The 19187-nt window shown below is 33.9% G+C and overlaps 1 protein-coding gene across 1 annotated transcript in view; it reads left to right on the forward strand.

Annotated features, from left to right (window-relative positions):
• The window catches only part of CCDC178 (coiled-coil domain containing 178), a 433088-nt gene that overhangs the window by 377338 nt on the left and 36563 nt on the right, over positions 1-19187 (forward strand). Inside the window, exon 20 of the mRNA XM_044244391.1 lies at positions 13212-13346. Coding sequence (XP_044100326.1) covers positions 13212-13346 — 135 coding nt within the window. The remainder of the gene's footprint in view (positions 1-13211; positions 13347-19187) is intronic.

The following is a 19187-nucleotide window of genomic DNA, read 5'->3' on the forward strand; positions in this document are numbered from 1 at the left end:
AAAAGAATGACACTGTACTACTTTCTAATACTACACACAAAAATAAACTCAAAATAGATTAAAGCCATTAATGAGAGACCTAAAATCATAAATACCCTAGAAGAGAATATAAGCCATAATTTCTTTGACATCAACTGTAGCAATATTTTTATAGATATGTCTCCCAAGGCAAGAGAAATAAAAGCAAAAATAAACTAATGATACTACACAAAAATAAAAAGGTTTTGCACAAGAAAGGAAACCATCAACAAAACAAAAAGGCAGCCTACTGAATGCGAGAAGTTATTTGTAAATAATATATCCGATAAGAGGTTATATCCAAAATATATAAAGAACTTGTACAACTCAGCACCAAAAACAATCCAATTAAAAAATGAACAGAGGACCTGAATAGGCATTTTTTTCACAGAAGATGTACAGATGGCCAACAGATACATGAAAAAATATTCAATATTACTAATCACCAGGGAAGTGCAAATCAAAACTACAATGAGATATCACCCTACACCTGTCAGAATGGCTAATATAAAAAAGATAAGAAATAAATGTTGCCAAAGATGTGGAGAAAAAGAAACTCTTGGGCACTACTTATTGGTGGGATTGTAAATTGATACAGACACTGCAGAAAAAAAGTATGGAGGTTCTTCAAAAATTTAAAATTAGAAATACCATATGATCTAATAATTCCATTACTGAGTATTTACTGAAAGAAAATGAAAACACTAATTTGAGAAGACTTATCCACCCCTATATTTACTGCAGCATTATTTGTAACAGCCAAAATATGGAGGCCACATAACTGTTCATTGATAGACAAATGGATAAAGAAGATATATACACAATGGAGTATTGTGCAGCTGTACCAATTTTGGTATATGTGCTACTGAAGCAAGCACATGTGCAGCTGTAAAAAAGGGATGTGACCTTGCCATTTGTGACAGCATGGATAGACCTAAAGGGTATATGCTAAGTGAAATAAGCCAGTCAGAGAAAAACACAGAGAAATACTATATGATTTCACTTATGTGGAATCTAAAATGTAAAAGAAATGAATAAACAAAACAAAAAGCAGAATCAGACCTATAAATACAGAGAACAAACTGATAGTTTGCCAGAGGGAAGGATGGTAGAGGACAAGCAGAATGGATGAAGGGAACTGGGAGATACAAGCTTCCGGTTATGGAATGAGTAAGTGATAGGAATAAAAGGTACAGCAGAGGGAATTAGGTCAATATTGTAATAGCATTGTATGGAGACAGATGGTAACTGCACTTGTGGTGAGCACAGCATAACGTATAGAGATGGTAAAACACCCACTGAGCCACCCAGGTGGCCGAGATGGTAAAACACAATGCTGTGCGTAACATTGTGTGTCATCTATACTCAAAAAAAAAAAAAAAAAGTTTTTTTAAGTTGTTAGTTTAAGCCATATCAGATGCTGCAGGTGATCTTTGCTAGAGCCATTTCAGTGAAGTGGTAGGAGAGTTTGGAAGTGTGAAGGAGCTGAAGAAATGGAAAGACAAAAGGAGACAAGAACCTTCCAAAATCTTCTGGAGAACCAGAAATGCCAAGTGGCTACAAATTTTACTGACAATCCATTTAATATTATACTTCTTCCTTCAATGAGTTGATTAAGGTTCCAATGACACTATTAACCAAAATCACACAGCATACTAGTACCTGCATCTTCTTGTGTTTTCACATATCCATGGTTCATCCACTACTTATCCAAAATTTCCACAATTCAGCAGAACATCAGTAATTTTCTTACTGTGATTAATTTATATTAATTACTGTCACCATTCTTTTCATATCTTTGGGTATCTTGGAATTTAGTTCATAGTGTTTAATAGAATGAGGTTAGTAACTTACTCGTAAGAGGCACTGCTTTATTATTATATGTTTTTGATCAAATTGTTGTAACCTGTGTTCAGTTAGATGTTCTTATTCAAGCCAACAAGTTGACTGGCGTCTATGACAAATTCCACTATTTTGCAGATTTTTTTCTTATTGTTGAAATCCTTCTAGAGCCCTAAATAATACTAGAGGAGTAACAAGAAGCTAACACAAGAATGAGGTCATAAGACTTTAGCATTTTAGATGTAGATCATAAAGAAGTTCATATTCACCCAATCTCTGATTTCTTAGAGCGATACACTAGTTTCTTTCTGTTCCCAGGTCCTGCCTCATTGAATAATTGTGTTTCATATTTTCTTTACACTTTCAGTTGAATTTTTGCAAGTAGTTTAAAACAAATAATTTCAGAAACATTTATGTTTACTTGTGTGTAATAGAAGTAAAGATACTGGGGATATTTATAATGGACCTGATGTCTTTAAAGTAGAAAAATACTATATTTCTTCCTGTGAATTCTAAATAAACCAGGGAGCTCTATAATTAATCATTTTTGGTATAATGTTTTTATTGTGAATTAGTTTCAGGTAAATGTGATTTTTGAAGTATTACTTTAATTCATTTACATCAGAATGGGTGGGTTGCACAAGATTATAAAGATATATTGTGGACACTCATCAAAGAAAATTGTTCAACCACCACTCGAAAACCAGTTTATAGCATTCGTTTGACCACATTTTAAAATCAAGGGATTTCATGACTGTTGGAAAAATGACAGCAGGCAAGGAAGTGGGAACCTAAAGAATATGTTCTTCTCTAAAGCACAGTGAGAAATAACCTTTGTTTTTAGTCTTTATGTAATTCCATTTGCAACTTTTTAAAAACAGCTAATTTTTCATTTTAGCAATATTAGTTTTTTCTTATGAAAATAATTTTTACTATAGAATTTTGAAAATTGTTTTATTCTTGATATAACATCTTTTTTAAATGACAGAGAACAATAATTTTAGAATTAAGAATAGTTTTGAGGATGCCTGGGTGTCTCAGTGGGTTAAGCCTCTGCCTTCGGCTCAGGTCATGGTCTCAGGGTCCTGGGATCGAGCCCCCTCTGCTCAGCAGGGAACCTGCATCCCCCTCTCTCTCTACCTGCCTCTCTGCCTAATTGTGATCTCTGTCTGTCAAATAAATAAATAAAAATCTTTTTAAAAAAGAATAGTTTTGTCTTCATAGGATTTGTCTGTGAAGTTTAGTCATTTTTTTAAATTTAGTCATTTAAATAAAAAATTAAATTTTCTTTATGATTTTTAAATGAAAAATTCAATAGACTATTTCACCAGATATCTGTGAAACTAAGAAGTCTGTGAGTTTTGCACCATATTACTATTAAATACATAAAAATTAGATTAGTTGTTAGGTGCTATGTCATAGTATGTGTTACAATTATAACATACATGAAAGAAATATATGTGCATATTCATATAAAGGGATAGATGCGATCTTTATTAATTATTAACTACAAGACTTAGTAGTATTCATTATAGTTCAAGTTGCTTTCTTTCATGCCATTGGCATTTTTATATATATATATTTTTAAGATTTTATTTATTTATTTGACAGAGAGAGAGATCACAAGTAGGCAGAGAGGCAGGCAGAGCGGGGGGGGGAAGCAGGTTCTGTGCCGAGCAGAGAGCCTGATGCGGGGCTCGATCCCAGGACCCTGAGATCATGACCTGAGCCGAAGGCAGAGGCTTTAACCCACTGAGCCACTCAGGTGCCCCGGCATTTTTATATTTTATCTGAGGTCCAAATGCAGAATCTTGAAATGTATTATTCTTTATATCATTAGAATAAAAGAGTAATTCTTTATTAATTTTTAAAGGCCAGCTCTAGTTTTGGGAATGCATATGAGTCTTTTTTTTTTTCAAATATACCTAAGCAGTTGACAAAAGATATTTCCAGAAATGAGCTATGTGATCTTTAACACCAGGCTGTGGAACAGATTTGATAATAAATATCTCATTACTTTTGAGATTTGTATATTGTACATGTGTAGCTTGATAACTGAGTTCTATAAAAAGATCAGAATTAACTGGATTTTGTATATCTGTCATTTCTGCCGTGCCAAAAATCTGTGGAGTAGTTTGTAATTGCCATTGTTTGGGTTATTACGATAAACAGAGCTGATAAGGCTTACGCTATTTGCCTTGTGAGCTGCATTCATTTCACATCACTCTGTTGAATTAAAATTGCGTGCACATATCTTTGCTTATCAGTTTTATTTATCTGTCAGAAAGAGAGAAAGAAAGCATGTTTCCACCATATAAAACCTTATAACAAGCAGGTCAGAAATTATAATCATTATTCTAATATTCTAGTGCAAATGAATCACTGTATGTGTATTTCTGTTATCTATCATTTAAAATCTATTCCTATAGGAAAATACTGTTACTTTTTCCAAGTGCCCTTTTTCATATTTTGTCAAAGTTTATCATTTTAATTGGATTACCCAAGGTACAAGTGCAGATCTGCAGAATATAGCATGTTTTTTTTCTCTCCATTGTCAAATATGTATAATTTTTCCTTAGAGATGCTTCCACAGTCTTACTATTTGCTTGGCAATGTTTCTAGATAGAAAATACAAGTTGATTGTGTGAAATGCTTTCATTTTCTCCCATGGTAGAAGTTCTTCATGATATTTCTATTCTTAGGCTCACCTATGAAATTCCCAAGCTCACCAGTGGTCACATCAGATGAACTTTCAAAGTTTCAGATGTCTGTGATAAGTTAAATACACAGGTACTTCCTTCACAAATTCTGTGACCTCTGACAATTGTCACACATTGTCATCACTACATGCCCACTTCAGTTTTCACTCCAGTGTACTGGGCAGTGATCTGGACTTCAAGAATTTGGAATGCTCCCCATCCTTGGTGTTTGTCCTACATATTACTTATTTTTAATTTTTTTAAAAATTTTTATTAACATATAATGTATTATAAGCCCCAGGGGTACATGTCTGTGAATCGCCAGGTTTACATACTTCATAGCACTCACCATAGCACATACATGTCCTACATATTACTTTGATGAGGGTTGTTTATTTCTGTGATCCTATGAATTTCCTGTTTGAATGTTATATCCAGTGGATTTTTCCTGTATGCAGGACAATTCCATGTTCTTTTGAACTGTTATCCAGTTTTTTATAGAGATGTTTTTCCTCAAAAATGTACAAATAAAGTACTGTTTTACAATCTGTCTCATACATTCAAATCTTCAGCAGTTGTTTTCATGTTCCAGTGATGGGAAAATCATTATTCACGGACGAAGAGCTTTGTCCATGAACTATCAGGCCTGCCAGTATTACCTTTGTGTTTTAAGGGACTTTCGCGTTTTCAGTATTAACTGGCCTTTGTTTTCTGGCAAAACAATTTATAGTTCATTCTCAGATAACTATACATATGGTATTTGTATTTTAATTAAAAAGACTGTTGTTATGTCTGATTCTTATAAGCAGAAATTCATTATAAGGACACTTTTCATTTCCTTGAAATGTTCCCTTTCTTTTTTTTCCAGGGCTCTTAAATTGCAAAAGCCACTTAAATTATGTGCTTTGGGGAGTTAATTTTTGGCACCATATGTCTCTAAAAATGATTTAATTTTATCTAAAGCGTGTTTGTAATGATATTTATATTCTGTAATACACAGAGACAATATAAGGAATTTTTTAAAAAGAAAAAAGTCTAGTCTACTATTGTTCAACACAGTAACACGTCTAAAGTTGCAAAAATATCTATTTATTTTGATTAATGTATTTTTAATATCTGAGCTATGTTGTTGCCTTTTAACACTTTGATTTAAACAAGTGTCTTTATGAGATCAACTTGACTAACACAAAAATGTTACTGCTATTATTCTTATTAGGGACCTGATCTTATGAATTAAGAATGTTAGAAAACTTAAAACTACAAAAAAGGACTAACTTTAGTCTAAGGACTAATTTAAAGGCTAATAAACAACTTTCTCCAAAGCTCTATTAATCATTTTACATATTTTTATGCTTTTTTAAATGGATGTGCCATCAATTCTCACCTAATTCTAGCAAATTCAAATTCTCGTGTAAGTAGGCTACATAGATCTATCTTCAATTTAGTATGAAATAAGTTATAAAGTTACTAACCAACAACTGCTTTTATTATGTGAGCAGGATGAGGGGAAATACCAAAAAATGTAGGCAATTTAAGAAGCAAAAAGTGGTAATTAATTTCTTGATTTAAACTCCTTTAATATTTTGGATAGCTCTTTTATTATAGGTAAGATCATGCTTAGTGGATACATAACAAAAGTCTTGGGGTGCCTGGGTGGCTCAGTGGGTTAAGCCTCTGCCTTCAGCTCAGGTCGTGATCTCAAGGTCATGGGATCGAGCTCTGCATCAGGCTCTCTGCTCAGCGGGGAGCCTGCTTCCCCCTTTCTCTCTGCCTGCTGCTCTGCTTACTTGTGATCTCTCTCTCTCTCTCTACCAAATAAATAATAAAATCTATAGAAAAAAAGGTCTTGTACACAAGAAGCCTTTTTTATATTTTAGCAGATGGTCAAATGTAGTAGGTTTTTAAAAGCTAGATTATAGTAAATTCTCTAAAACTAAATAATCCTTGGCCACAAAATATGGAGGATGCTTTGACAAAGCTAGGTTAAGCTTGCAGAGTTGTCTTTTTTAATGAAACAACTAAACATAGAGTAAGTTACAGAGTTATATATAAGGTACATGTAACTTTTATGATAAATTTCTATGTACCTTTATCAGCTTTGTAAATATCAACATTTGCATATTTGCTTTGTATGATTAGACCAATATGAATACACTCAAAAGACTCTGTCTGCCCATTCCCAATATTATTTCCCTCCTCTTTTCTGAGTTAGCCACTAGGTATTTATCAATTCTGCCCATATTTTTACTAATTGTAACTTTATCAATTATTAATTTTATTAATTTTAAATGTAAACTTAATTTTCATATTATATATAAATGTACTGTATGTATCACATGAAATATTAGTGGATTTATTTTAAACTCTAGGCTTTAGGATATCAACATACTATGTATTTTTTTTATTACTCAAGTGTAAACAGATTGTTCCCACATTTTCACCATTGCAAGCAATGCCATAAGTGAACATTATTTTATGTTTCCTTAGGAACATACTAAAATTGTTATTCAAGAGCACTATCTCTGACTTCGAAATGTGTTAGATACCTGGAAATCTCATTAAGACACCAATTTTGGGGCTCCAGAGTTTCCGTTTCAGTAGATCAGAATAACTCTATTTCTAACAAGTTCCGTTGTGACAGTGAAACTACTGATCCGGAGGACTGCTGGTCTAGAATATGTAGGTTTAAGTATAATTGCTAGATCAAAGGGGAGCTACATCTCCAAATTCCAAACATAACATCTGATTGCTCCCCAGAGACTCTGTGTCAAATTATATGCAAATTCAAACAATGTATGAGAGTTCAGTTTTTTCCACAGCTTACCATGAATTGGTATGGACAGGTTTTTGTAATAATTGCCAATGGGATGAGTGTAAATCATCTTTATTTGTGCTCTACTATTAAGGTTAAAAATGTTTGTTTTTTTAAAGTGTTCAACGACTCAGTTATGTTTAACACCCAGTGCTCATCACAACACATACCCTCCTTAATACCCATCACCGGCTCCCCATCTCTCCACCTCCCTCCCTTCTGTAACCCTCAGTTTGTTCCCGGAATCCAGAGTCCTTCATGGTTTGTCTCCCTCTCTGATTTCTTCCCATTCAGTTTTCCCTCCATTCCCCTATGGTCCTCTGTGCTATTCCTTATATTCCACATATGAGTGAAACCATATGATAATGGTCTTTCTCTGCTTGACTTTATTTCACTTAGCATAATCTTCTCCAGTTGCATTCATGTGGATGCAAATGGTAGGTATTCATCCTTTCTGATGGCTGAGTAATATTCCATTGTATATATGAACCACATCTTTTCAAATGTTTATAAATAAAATAGCTTTCTTTTTCTGTGAACTGTCTATGTGTATTATTTGCCCATTTTTCTGGTATATTGTTTGTTTTTTTCCTTATTGATTTATAGGGGTTCTTTCTATGTTAAGGAAATTAATTCTTGTTGGCTGTGTGTTAGTATCTTCTCTAAACCTCTGGTTAATTTTGTTACTCTGCTTAAATTTAAATTGTAAAAAATTCAGCATGATTACATTTACCAGTTCTTTCCCCTAGAATTTATTACTTTAGTATTTTATTTAAAACAGCTTCCCCTTCTAAAGATTAGTTTTAAATATAGCTTTTCTCAATTTAGTTTACCTAGCTTTTATGTTAGTGTATATTCTAAGTTAAGGATCTAACTTTATTTTAGACACTTATAGAGAGAAAAACAGTTATGCCATCCTTTCTCCACTAATTTAAGTGCTGTGTCTTACTTCAAACTTAAATATTTTATATGAACGTTTTGTTCATCTTTTCTGACCAAATGCTTATCCATTCCAATGTTGACATTACTGTTAGTTCCTACATCTGTATATATTGTATATTGTATCTGTATATAGCTTGTTCTTCTATTTCACAATTGTCTTAGCTATTCTCAGTCCCTTATTCTTCCATATGAGCTTTAGATCAAGTTTTATGAAACCTGATGGGATTGTAGACTACTTTGTGAAAAATTGACCTGCCCATAACATTCTTTTTACATATGTGGACAGGTTATACCTCTCCATTTATTTAGTTATTACTTTATATTTTTAATATTTTTTTAACTTTCTCTATATATTTCTCTACATATTCTTTACTGGATTGAGACCTAGATATCTTACATTTTGTATAGTGATTATGAATGGTATTTTAAGAATCATGATTCAAAATTAGTTATAATTAATTTTTTAATTCTTTTTCAGTGCTGATGTTGTAGGCAAAAAAAAGTTCCTAAACTCTATCATTACCTCCTATTGTTGATTTGTAGAACCTCTTTAATTTTTTGTGTAGACATTCTTCCTCTTATACTTATTTTCTTTCATTTTCTTATTGTTTGGCAGTATCTGCAGTAAAATTTGGAAAAGAGGTACTGATTCCTGATATCCTTTCTGCATTTTTCCTAACATTTATGGGAATGTTTCTCAAGTATCTGTATTTACTAAAATATTTGTTCAAAGTAGTGGGTTTATACCTTTATCAGGTTAAAGAAATTTTCTTCTGTTCCTATTCCTAGTTTGCTAAGATAATTTTTTCATTGCTGATTGTTTTCATTCTGTGTTTATTTATATCGACTTCTCTTGGGATGATTATTTTTTCTTTGATATATTGATGTATTACATGAAAATATTTGCTGATAATGAACCATTTTTAAATTTCTGGAACTATTAAATTATAGTTCCTTTATGCTGTCTTCAATTAATGAGCTCCTAGATGGTACAAACTACATTCGATCAATCAATAAGTATTTATTAATCACTCTCTTATTACTAATAAATCATTCTCAGCTTCAGTCCTAAACCAAACAGTGAATTAGGAGATCAACTTTGCTTTACATTCAGAAAATATGGATAGTAAATTATTTCCTTGCTAGGCAAAGAGAGAAGAAAGAAAAAGAGTTTAAAATCTATCATTAAATATTGTGGCAAAAAATTGTCTCCAATTTAGCAGCTTAAGCTAATAAACATTTATTTTTCTCACAAAGTTTCTGAAAGACAAGAACCGAGAGCTGCATGGATAGGTGATTTGGCTCACGGTCTCCTACAAGGTTGCAATCAAGTTGGTCAGGGTGGCAGTCATCTGAAGAGACTGGAGAATTGGCTTTCAAGATCACTCACAGGGCGCTGTTGGCAAAAGGAAGTTTCAATTCCTCACCATGTGGGTCTTTTACAGAGCTGCTTATATGACATGGGAGCTGGCTATTCCCAGATCAAAATACCTGAGAGAATTAGAGAGAGAGAAAACCCAAGACAGAAGCCTCGGAGTTTGTGTGTGAGTGTGTGTGTGTGTGTGTTTGTAAGTGCCTGCTATCTGCCCTGTTCTGTTCTTTACAAGACAGCAAGTCCGCCTACACTCAAAGGGAGGATTATCCAATAATTTGACGGTCTATTTTTAAAATTACATCTATGAACACTGTTTTTCTCTAACAGTAAATGACAAATGTACTTCAACTCTATATTACCCCATTCTTCACAGTGTGTCCCCATTATCTCTAGGATAATAAGGCTTTATTTTTGTGTCTTCCATAATGTAAACCACACAACTGTATACTCCAACCTAGCCACAGAAAATACCTAAAAATTGATACTTTGAAAGTTCGAATGCTTTGAAAGTTCTAATTTCAATGCTGAGAACATGAATGGTGTAAGATAATATTTCCGTGCTAATTTGGTTATGGCTGGGCCTACAAAATTGAGGGCACTGAAGTTGAGGATCTTTTTTTCAGAATGACTCTTTTCCTGTTCCAATATGCTCCTTCTGAGTTTTCTAGGAGACTGTATCCATTCTCTTCCAAAATTCTTGTAATATGTACTGGAGACTAAGCAGCAACCCAGTTACTCCATTAGCAGCTCTAAATTCCATCCTTACTTCGTAAGTGCACAGCAAGTCCTTACAGTGCCTTTGCATAACCCCATCCAGTGTGTTTGTGTCCCTTAACTGTTCTTTTTTGGTTCTCTAACAGCACTCCCTCATCTCACCTTATGTTCCCTAAAATCGGAAGGAGAGGGCAGGAATATAATCAATTCAGGAAGAAATTATTATATTTCAAAACACAATCCTCGAAGAGTTTCATTTCAGAAATACCAGGTTAATTGAAGTGGGTGATATAAAAAATTGTTCCAGTTCCTTTGACTTTCCAACCTAAATTCTGTGACTTTTCCACAACTGAATCCTCTCTCTTCAGTTTCCCCTTCACATATTTCTGTGTCTCTTACATTCATTTGACTTATCTTACTCTTCTCTCATTAATTTGCAAGTTCTTGAATGTCTTACTCGCTTCTTTGCTTTGCCACTAAAATTTTACCAGTTCACTTTATTGAGTTAATTTCAGTATTTATTGAGTGATTACTGTCTACTAATATCTTAAACTTGGGCTTTTATCATAACCATTTTCTTAAAATAGTTGTCATCATGTTCAAATCAGCTGTCATTTCTAGCACCTTAAATATTTTCCATATATATATTTTATTGATCATCTCATTGTCTTTAATGTGGATATGTATGTGTATATATGTGACTTTTATTGGATGCTGATTCTCTCTACGAATTCCTTCATTTTTTTTTTCTGTCCCAGTTCTTTTTTCAGGAGCCTATTAGCTTTAAATTCAAAAATTAAAAAAAAAAAAAAACACTTTCGAGATATTACTCTTTTTTAGTTGATACATAAGGAGCTTCTTTGCTTAAGTAGCTTAACACATGTGTATGAACTAATCTAAGACCTTTGTAGCTACCTCAAGCTAGAATTCAGAAAACTGCACAAAATAGATTTACTGTATACAGCTGTTTCTCCTCATGTAAGATGTGGATATAGGTACCATTACTTCTCAGTTCACTTTGGTTAATGAGTTCCCACTTGTAAAACCTTTCACATATTGAGAGCTCCTACTTTAGAAAAATTACCTTTAGTTTAAGGAATTCTAAAACTCATCTTCCTCTTACTTGCCCTTGTCATATTTGTAGATATCATAATAATGGTGTAATGCATAGACTAAAGTGTATTAACTTCTTAGTGAGTCTTTTAAGATATAGAATATGCTCCTGCAGTGGCTGTCATGGGGGGAAATTATTTTAACATTATATTTGAATATTTACTTATTTATTTTAATTTTATATTTCAGTATTATATTTAAACTATTCAATATCACAGAAAATGATTTAATAATGACAGACTGTCTCTTCAAAAAGTGAATTAATCTTGAATTAAATAGTCTAAATTATCTGAAATGTCCTTAATTCCAGGTAATGTATTAATGTATTTCAACATTAGCAAGCTGAAAATCGAATAGTGTTCAAGGTTATTCTTTTTTCACAAGTTAACCAAGAATAGTGGTTTCATTATTCTATGGACTTGCATAAATACCTCTGTGTTGCTTATTACAGTGGATCAAAATAATGATTATAAACAATTCACATAAAATACCAAGTGACTATTTTTAAAACTGTTGTTTTTAGGTAAGCTGTTTTATTGAAATATGCTTCCAGAAAGTTCATAAGTCATCCATGCACAGTCTGCTGAGCTTTTGCATAGGATCCCTTACATGTAACCAGTACCCAGAGCAATAAATAAAACATAAAAAAATCATACTTCTTTAACACTTTTATTCTGTTGTGAAGGCATCTGATATGAAATTTTTGGTGTTTATTTTTCATTCTAGAAAATATACTAAGAGGAAGTCAGCATGAACAATTATCCATATTACCAATAAAAAGAGGTTTCAGTGACATTATATTTTAATATGGCTTTTATCATTAATTTTTACGAAGTTTATTTCTTCAAAAATAACCTAATTATAATGATTCTTGATGGTGTGGCTATGTTAACTGTTGAGGGACACATGTTCATTGTCTTGGTGAAGCTTCTACCGTGTTTGTTGTTTGGTTTTATATTAAATATCCAAAATGTATAGAATGCCTCATAAGAGAAGTCTTTTTCTGTGAAGATGCAATATTAAACGTCTCACCTCTAAACATTGTATCCACGGTACCTTAGTGCAGTGAGATGTTTCTATGTCTCACAGTCAGAGGGAGGTAGATTAATAGGGAGTTCTTGCTGGAAATCTCTTCCCTGTTATTGTTCTCCCTCAGCAGTTGATGGCTAAGTTAATTCTCTTTAGTTTTGTCATGCTCTAAAGCACACATTACCAAGCAATGGTAAGCTTTATGAGAAAAAAAAGAAGCAATGGTGTCCATCAAACTCTCAAAGTTGCATTTTTAAACTTTGGCTTGACCTGATGTGCCATTCAAAAAAGCTTCAAAAGATTTTTTTTTTTAAAAGAAAGGTTCAATATGTCCCGAGGCTATCGGTTTTGAGTTAAACTGGGTGAAGTAGAAATATTTTACTCATCAGCTTTGCAGTCACAGAGTTTGCCTCAGCTAGAACAAAACTGCTGAGGCATTTAGAGAAAATTAACCCCCCATCCTGGCGGCCAGATGTGACTGGTTTCTGATGAATGCACATGAGTGGGCTGAAAAATCAAGAGACTGTGAAATTCCTGTCAGGTCCGTACAGTGCAGAATGGGCTATTGACTGCTTTCTATATTTCCCTCCATCATTCTTCTTGAACACTGCCATTAATTTCCTCTCCTACTCTGACTTGTGTTTTTCCCCCTCCCTTTTCCCTTCAGCTCTGTCAGCTGCAAAGAAGGATACACAAGGTGTGGCAGAAGCACTTCAAACTCGTGGTCCTCTACAGCCAGATGAGGCTGGCCAAGTTCCAGACAGACTCTCAAGAGAGTATTCAGAAAATATTAGCTGTGCAGGTAGGTGATTGCAGGGAAGTAGGAAAGATCATTCTGATCTAGATTGAAAAGCAAATGATGGGTAGTGTGATGAAGCATTAAAACCATATCCCATCAGAGTTTTATAAATTTTTAACCTCTTTAATAAACTGGAATTGCATGAAGGATGAATTCAGTAAGTTAGCTTATATACCGTGCATACTTTGGGGGAAAAGGGAGATTGAACTTATTTTTCACAAACCTCAAAACAGATTTTTATAAACACATTTGGTATAAATATATATTTTCAAATCTTCAGGCTTTGCAGATGCTGTTCAGCTGTTTAAGAGATATTGTCAACAGTTGCCTTGTGTTGCTTTTGTGTGAAATCTACTTCAGTGAAAATGACACTTATGTTTATTTTATTTAACTGTTTTCATTCCCCTTCCATTTCGAAGGAGGCGTGTCCTCCTAAGCAGATTTGGAGATAACTTTATTTGAAAAATAAGCAAGTTGGGTTTAGAATATAACTGTGGTTCCAGATGTATGTGAAATTTTATTGTTTGTCTCTGTAAAAACTTTTAGTGGATCAGTTGTCTTTAAGACTGATCTATTTTAGAAACCCATATTAACTATGTAAAGACTATTTAGGGAAACTTACATTTTTTAGATTAACATTTCGTTATTTGAAATGTTATACTATGCATAAAACATGATTTCCCAAAGGAAAACAACTACCATCTTGTTCTATTAAAAAACAAAAAATACAAGTACCTGTTCTATAAAATAAAATGCACATGCTCTTTAAAACCATAATCTTCATTAACTTGTAGCATAAACAATGCATGCTGAACCTAAACAAACCAAATTTTTTTCGAAAATTTTAATTACATGTGCATTTCATAAAAAAGATGCATAATTTGCCTTAATCAAAGGATTTTGTAAAATACTTTCAAAGCTATTTCAAATTTCATTTTTACTGGTGGCTATTTTTGCTCTTTTCCTCTGAGGATGTATATATGTAATAGATATATACATATTTATATATCTTATACATCTACATCTCTCATAAGAAGTACATATATAATGTATATGTACTTAATATAAGGATTCCACTGATAATAGATCATAACAAAATTTTTAAATAATAGAAATTTAAAGTTTTGAAAAGGTAAAACTTAAATGTGTAGATTTAATAGATATTCATATATAAATTGAGTATAAACTACAATTGCAGTAATTTTGAAGGCAGGAAGTTGTTTTTTGTTTTTTGTTTTTTTTTCCTTAAAAGTCTGTTAACAGATAGTACATTAAAAATTATGGAGTTCCTATAACTTGTGATTCCCTTTTAAATATTCCAAGGTAAATTGCATGTTCTATTTATTATTTTAGAAAAATCTCATACTTCTGCTTAAGTGTAAGCATTCTTAAATAATAAATTTAAATTAGGATATATTTTGTAAATTAGAGTATATTTTGAAATATTGAAATATTGAAAATGTCAGTAGAAACTCTGAATATTGATAAAGTGAACTCTCAGTCCATAACCTACAGTAATCCTATTCTAACTTTTTATTAGAAACTCACCAATACATTTTTTTTACCAAATTTGATTTTAAATTACTTATTTTTATGGCTGTTATGTGAAGAGTTAGAAATTGTAAAATAGTATCAGTAGAAAGATTAAACTACTCTGATTCTAGAGACACAGTAACAAGGCTGAGTTGTATTTGAGGAACTTGAGGAACATAATTTAGTGGATTCTTATCTAATGGGGATGACTTCAATTTAGAATATTTCAAATTTGGCTTTTCGTAGAAACATTGAAACATAATTATCAGGATCTTGCTATAAAACTATAGAAACGTGGGCAATCCTCAAAAACTCAGCTTCTAAACCTTCAGCATGGTACACAATGACTGTCATGACCCAGTTCCTGCTAACCTTCCCAGCTTTATCTGTCTCCAGATTAGTTCCTTAAAGTCTATATCAGCTGCTCCAAAATTCCTCTAGTATGAAACCTCTTATTTAACTCCTTCTTCCTTTCCTGTGCCTATACTTTTATCTCTTTCTGTTATACTCTTATCTTACCTATTAAAGAACATCTGACTCAAATCAAACATCTCTACAAAATCCTTCCTGGGAACCTTCCTTTTCTTTATCTCCCACTCTACTCTGTACATATCACCAAACCACAGTTGTATTTTCAGCATTTTACTCCTTCTACTTGTTGCTATGCTTTTCTTTCTAGAAGATTCTAAGCTCCTTTGGGGAGGAGAACTAATTTCATCATCAATGAAATTAGTTCAGTTCTTGCTCAGTTCATTTTTATGTGTATGATAGGAAGGCCATTAAGGGTTTCTAAAAGTTTCCCATGACTATCTTGTTTTCACTTATTATATCAACATTTTTTTTAGGTTTTATTTATTTATTTGAGAGAGAGGGAGCAAGAGCAGGGAGGGGGCAGAGGGAGAAGCAGAATTCTGGTGAGCACAGATCCTGATACTGGGGTCAATCCCAGGACCCTGTGATCATGACCTGAGCCGAAGGCAGACACTTAACCAACTGAACCACACAGACACACCTCAAATTTTTTTAAATGAAAACATGATAGAGTGATTTCGTATGTTGCAGAATGGGTCTGCAGGTATCAGTCTCTACACTTTGAGTTAACATGACGAAAAATTGCTTAATAGACCAGACGCTATTGCTCTCTGTTTTCATATGATTTAGTAGCATGTCAATACTATGGAATCTAATGTTTTATATTTTGAAGGTAGTGTTAAAATGATGCCATAAGATATTAGTGAATTATTAAAAAAAAGGTATTAGTAAATTATTTGATGAGAAAATCATCTGATGAATCTTTAAAAAAGAAATTGTATATTGTTTTGAACTGTTATTGAACAAAATCAATTCAAAATAAACATTAAGCAGAAAAAGGAAACTTTGTTTCACCCTTGGCCTTGAAGCAATTGCAGGACTATCCAAAAACAAACAAATAAACAAACAAACAAAAAACCCATAATTTATAAATCCACAGATGGCAAAAAAACAGGTAGGCCACATAAGCTTTTGAATAACATAATCAAACAGAAACTGGTAAAATGAAATATAACTAGAATAAGGTATTGGTGTATTTGACATCAAAGTCATTTGTATAATACCTTTATATATAGGGATTTTAATTGACTGAAATTTTAACCTGAGCTACTACCATCCTAAGTGAGCTACTACCATCCTAAGAACAATGCCATGTTCCAGCTCTGGCAAGCACATGAGGCTCCTTGAATTTCACAGTGTAGAGCATATTTTATATCCCTAACCTCACCTCTCAGTCCGTATAAGGTACTATCATTGCACTACTTTTCTCTTTTTATTTTTAATTTATTTAATGTTGTGATTTTTAATACTTCTTTGGCATCTTATTTTGGAAAAAGACTGTATCTAACTCATCGTTTAAATAAGAGAATGTGATGTGATAAACGTGTTCATGTGATCTTAGACTTTGAAGTCGCAAATGTTTTGTCTTGTTAAAGGAGATGATAGTCCCATTGCACTTTTTCAAAAGTTGAGTATATCTGCAGAATTTTATAAAGGTTTAGGAAGTATAATTTAAGGCCCATATTGATATACTAGAATGCAGCAATGTAATAAAAAACAGGGAGGAGAAATATACAAATTTAGAATGCTTCGTTGTAAAAGGGAATGACTTTGGGTAGAAGGACAAACATCTAAGGAACTAAGCGAAGGTTGGCAACACCTGGACCCATGATGGAAGAGACGAGATGGTGGGTTTGGGCTCAGTAGGAAAACATTTGCTCTCCAACACACACTGCTGGTGCTCAAGCAGAAACACTGCAGTGGTTGAGGGAAAGCGAACTGGCTAAGAGTCAGCCCAGAGAGCACCTTCTTAGTTTGCACTCCTGGAATGTTCACCTAACCTTCTTGCACAGACATTTGTGTGTGGTCTGTATGTCCTCACCCACTAGAATGTGAGCCTTCTCCATTGAAGCATTTCTTATTTGTTCATCTTTATCCTCCTGGCACCAACTATAGTTTTTAATATGTAAGTGCTGAAAAATATTTGTCGAGTGAACTGATTATTGTGTGAATTGGTGAAATGGTTTATTAAGATTTAATGTGATCACCTCAAAGGTCTTTCAAGCTCAAGATGCCTACATTTCTGTATGTCAATAAAGAAAAGCATTCTCTAGATGCTTTGCCAAGAATGTTGATGACACAGAAGTAAGGTCTTAGTCATTTCATACATTTGTGCATGCACACACACAAACACACACATACACACACACACACAATACATATAGGGACACACCAATTTCTTATTTCTAGAAGACAGCTACACAAATTTCAAAAAGCCAGAAAAACACAAGATAAAAATTTAAAAATACTTGTTTGGAGACTGGAAGGATAGCGGAGTAGGAGGACCCTATGCTCTTCTTGTCTCACAGATATAACTAGATAACATTCACATCAGCAGGAATAACCCAGAAATCAACCTGAAGACTGGCAGAACAAACTCCACAACTAAAGGTGGAGAAGAGGCCACATCAAAGAAAATAGGAAGGGTGAAGATGAGGTTTGGGAGTGAAACAGACGAGACTGTGACTGTCAGCAGTGGGAAGAGAGCTCCTGGTGTGCAGAAGAGCAAAAAGCAGACTAACACTGGAAAGCCCTCACAGGGAAGATAAATCCCCATAACATATGGCTTTAAAAGTAAGAAGGGCTGAATCTTGTGAGTTTGTACAACTACCAGGACTTAAAACATGGGATTTTAAAAATCGGTGGGTTTGGCTCCGGAAAGGACTGGAGGGCATTAAGCAATAGAGTCCCTACCCTTAAAGTGACAACATGGACAAAAGCCCATGGAGATACAGTATGGAAGCAGAAGTTTGAAAAATAACAGGGGCATACAGGAGGGAGAGTTACTTACTCATTTCAGAGCATGGACAGAGAGGCAGTGATCACAGGGAGACCCCTCAGGAGCAGAGAAGCGTAAAGCACCATTTCCCTTCCCCTCCTCTAAGTATAAACACAGGGTCACCTGAGCAGGCCCACAAGGTGCCAACACTCCCTGCCTAACTTGCTTACAGCAAGCCCTGTCCCCAGCATTTCTGTGTGTTCACCTTCCTCAACACTGTTGCCTCAGTCCAGGTGCTAAAAGTCTCCTCCCCCAGAAGACCAGCACAAACCCAACCAACACCTCATCTCCTAACTTAATCATTTTATGGGACCTTGGTTTCAGTGGCCGCAATGACAGTGGCAACAAGCCTCATTTCATAAGCAAACAAGTGCATACCTTGTTAAAATGCACCCCACCCAGCTAGTGACTGAACATGTCCCACAACAGGCAAAGAGAGCCTCTGTACATGACTGGACTGAGGAAAAGTTGGCTAGGGCACAATAGCAGGGCAGATACAACACACATAGGAGACATTCCCTGAAGTGTCAAATCCTGGGGAACAAAGGGCATTGCACTGCAGGGCACTACAGGATGGCTTCTTTGTAAAGCCATTGCATTCAAGAGCAGAAGATGTAGCTGACTCATCTAACACAAAGAAACAGAAACAGAGAAGTAGGCAAAATAATGAGACAGAGGAATATGTCCCAAAGGAGAGAATCATAAAAAACCACAAGAGAACTAAGCAAAATGGTATGAATATTATGCTAGATAGTGAATTTAAAATCATGATCATAAAGATGCTCACTGGACTTGAGAAGGAGTGGACGACATCAGTGAGACCCTTAACAAAGAGATTAAAAGAATCAATCAGAGACGAAGAATACAATAAATGAAATTAAAAATACACTTAGTGGAATAAATAGCAGGCTAGAGGAACGAATCAATGACCTGGAAGACAG

The sequence above is a fragment of the Neovison vison genome, chromosome 3 (assembly GCF_020171115.1).
Source record: "Neovison vison isolate M4711 chromosome 3, ASM_NN_V1, whole genome shotgun sequence".
Classification (NCBI taxonomy): domain Eukaryota; kingdom Metazoa; phylum Chordata; class Mammalia; order Carnivora; family Mustelidae; genus Neogale; species Neogale vison.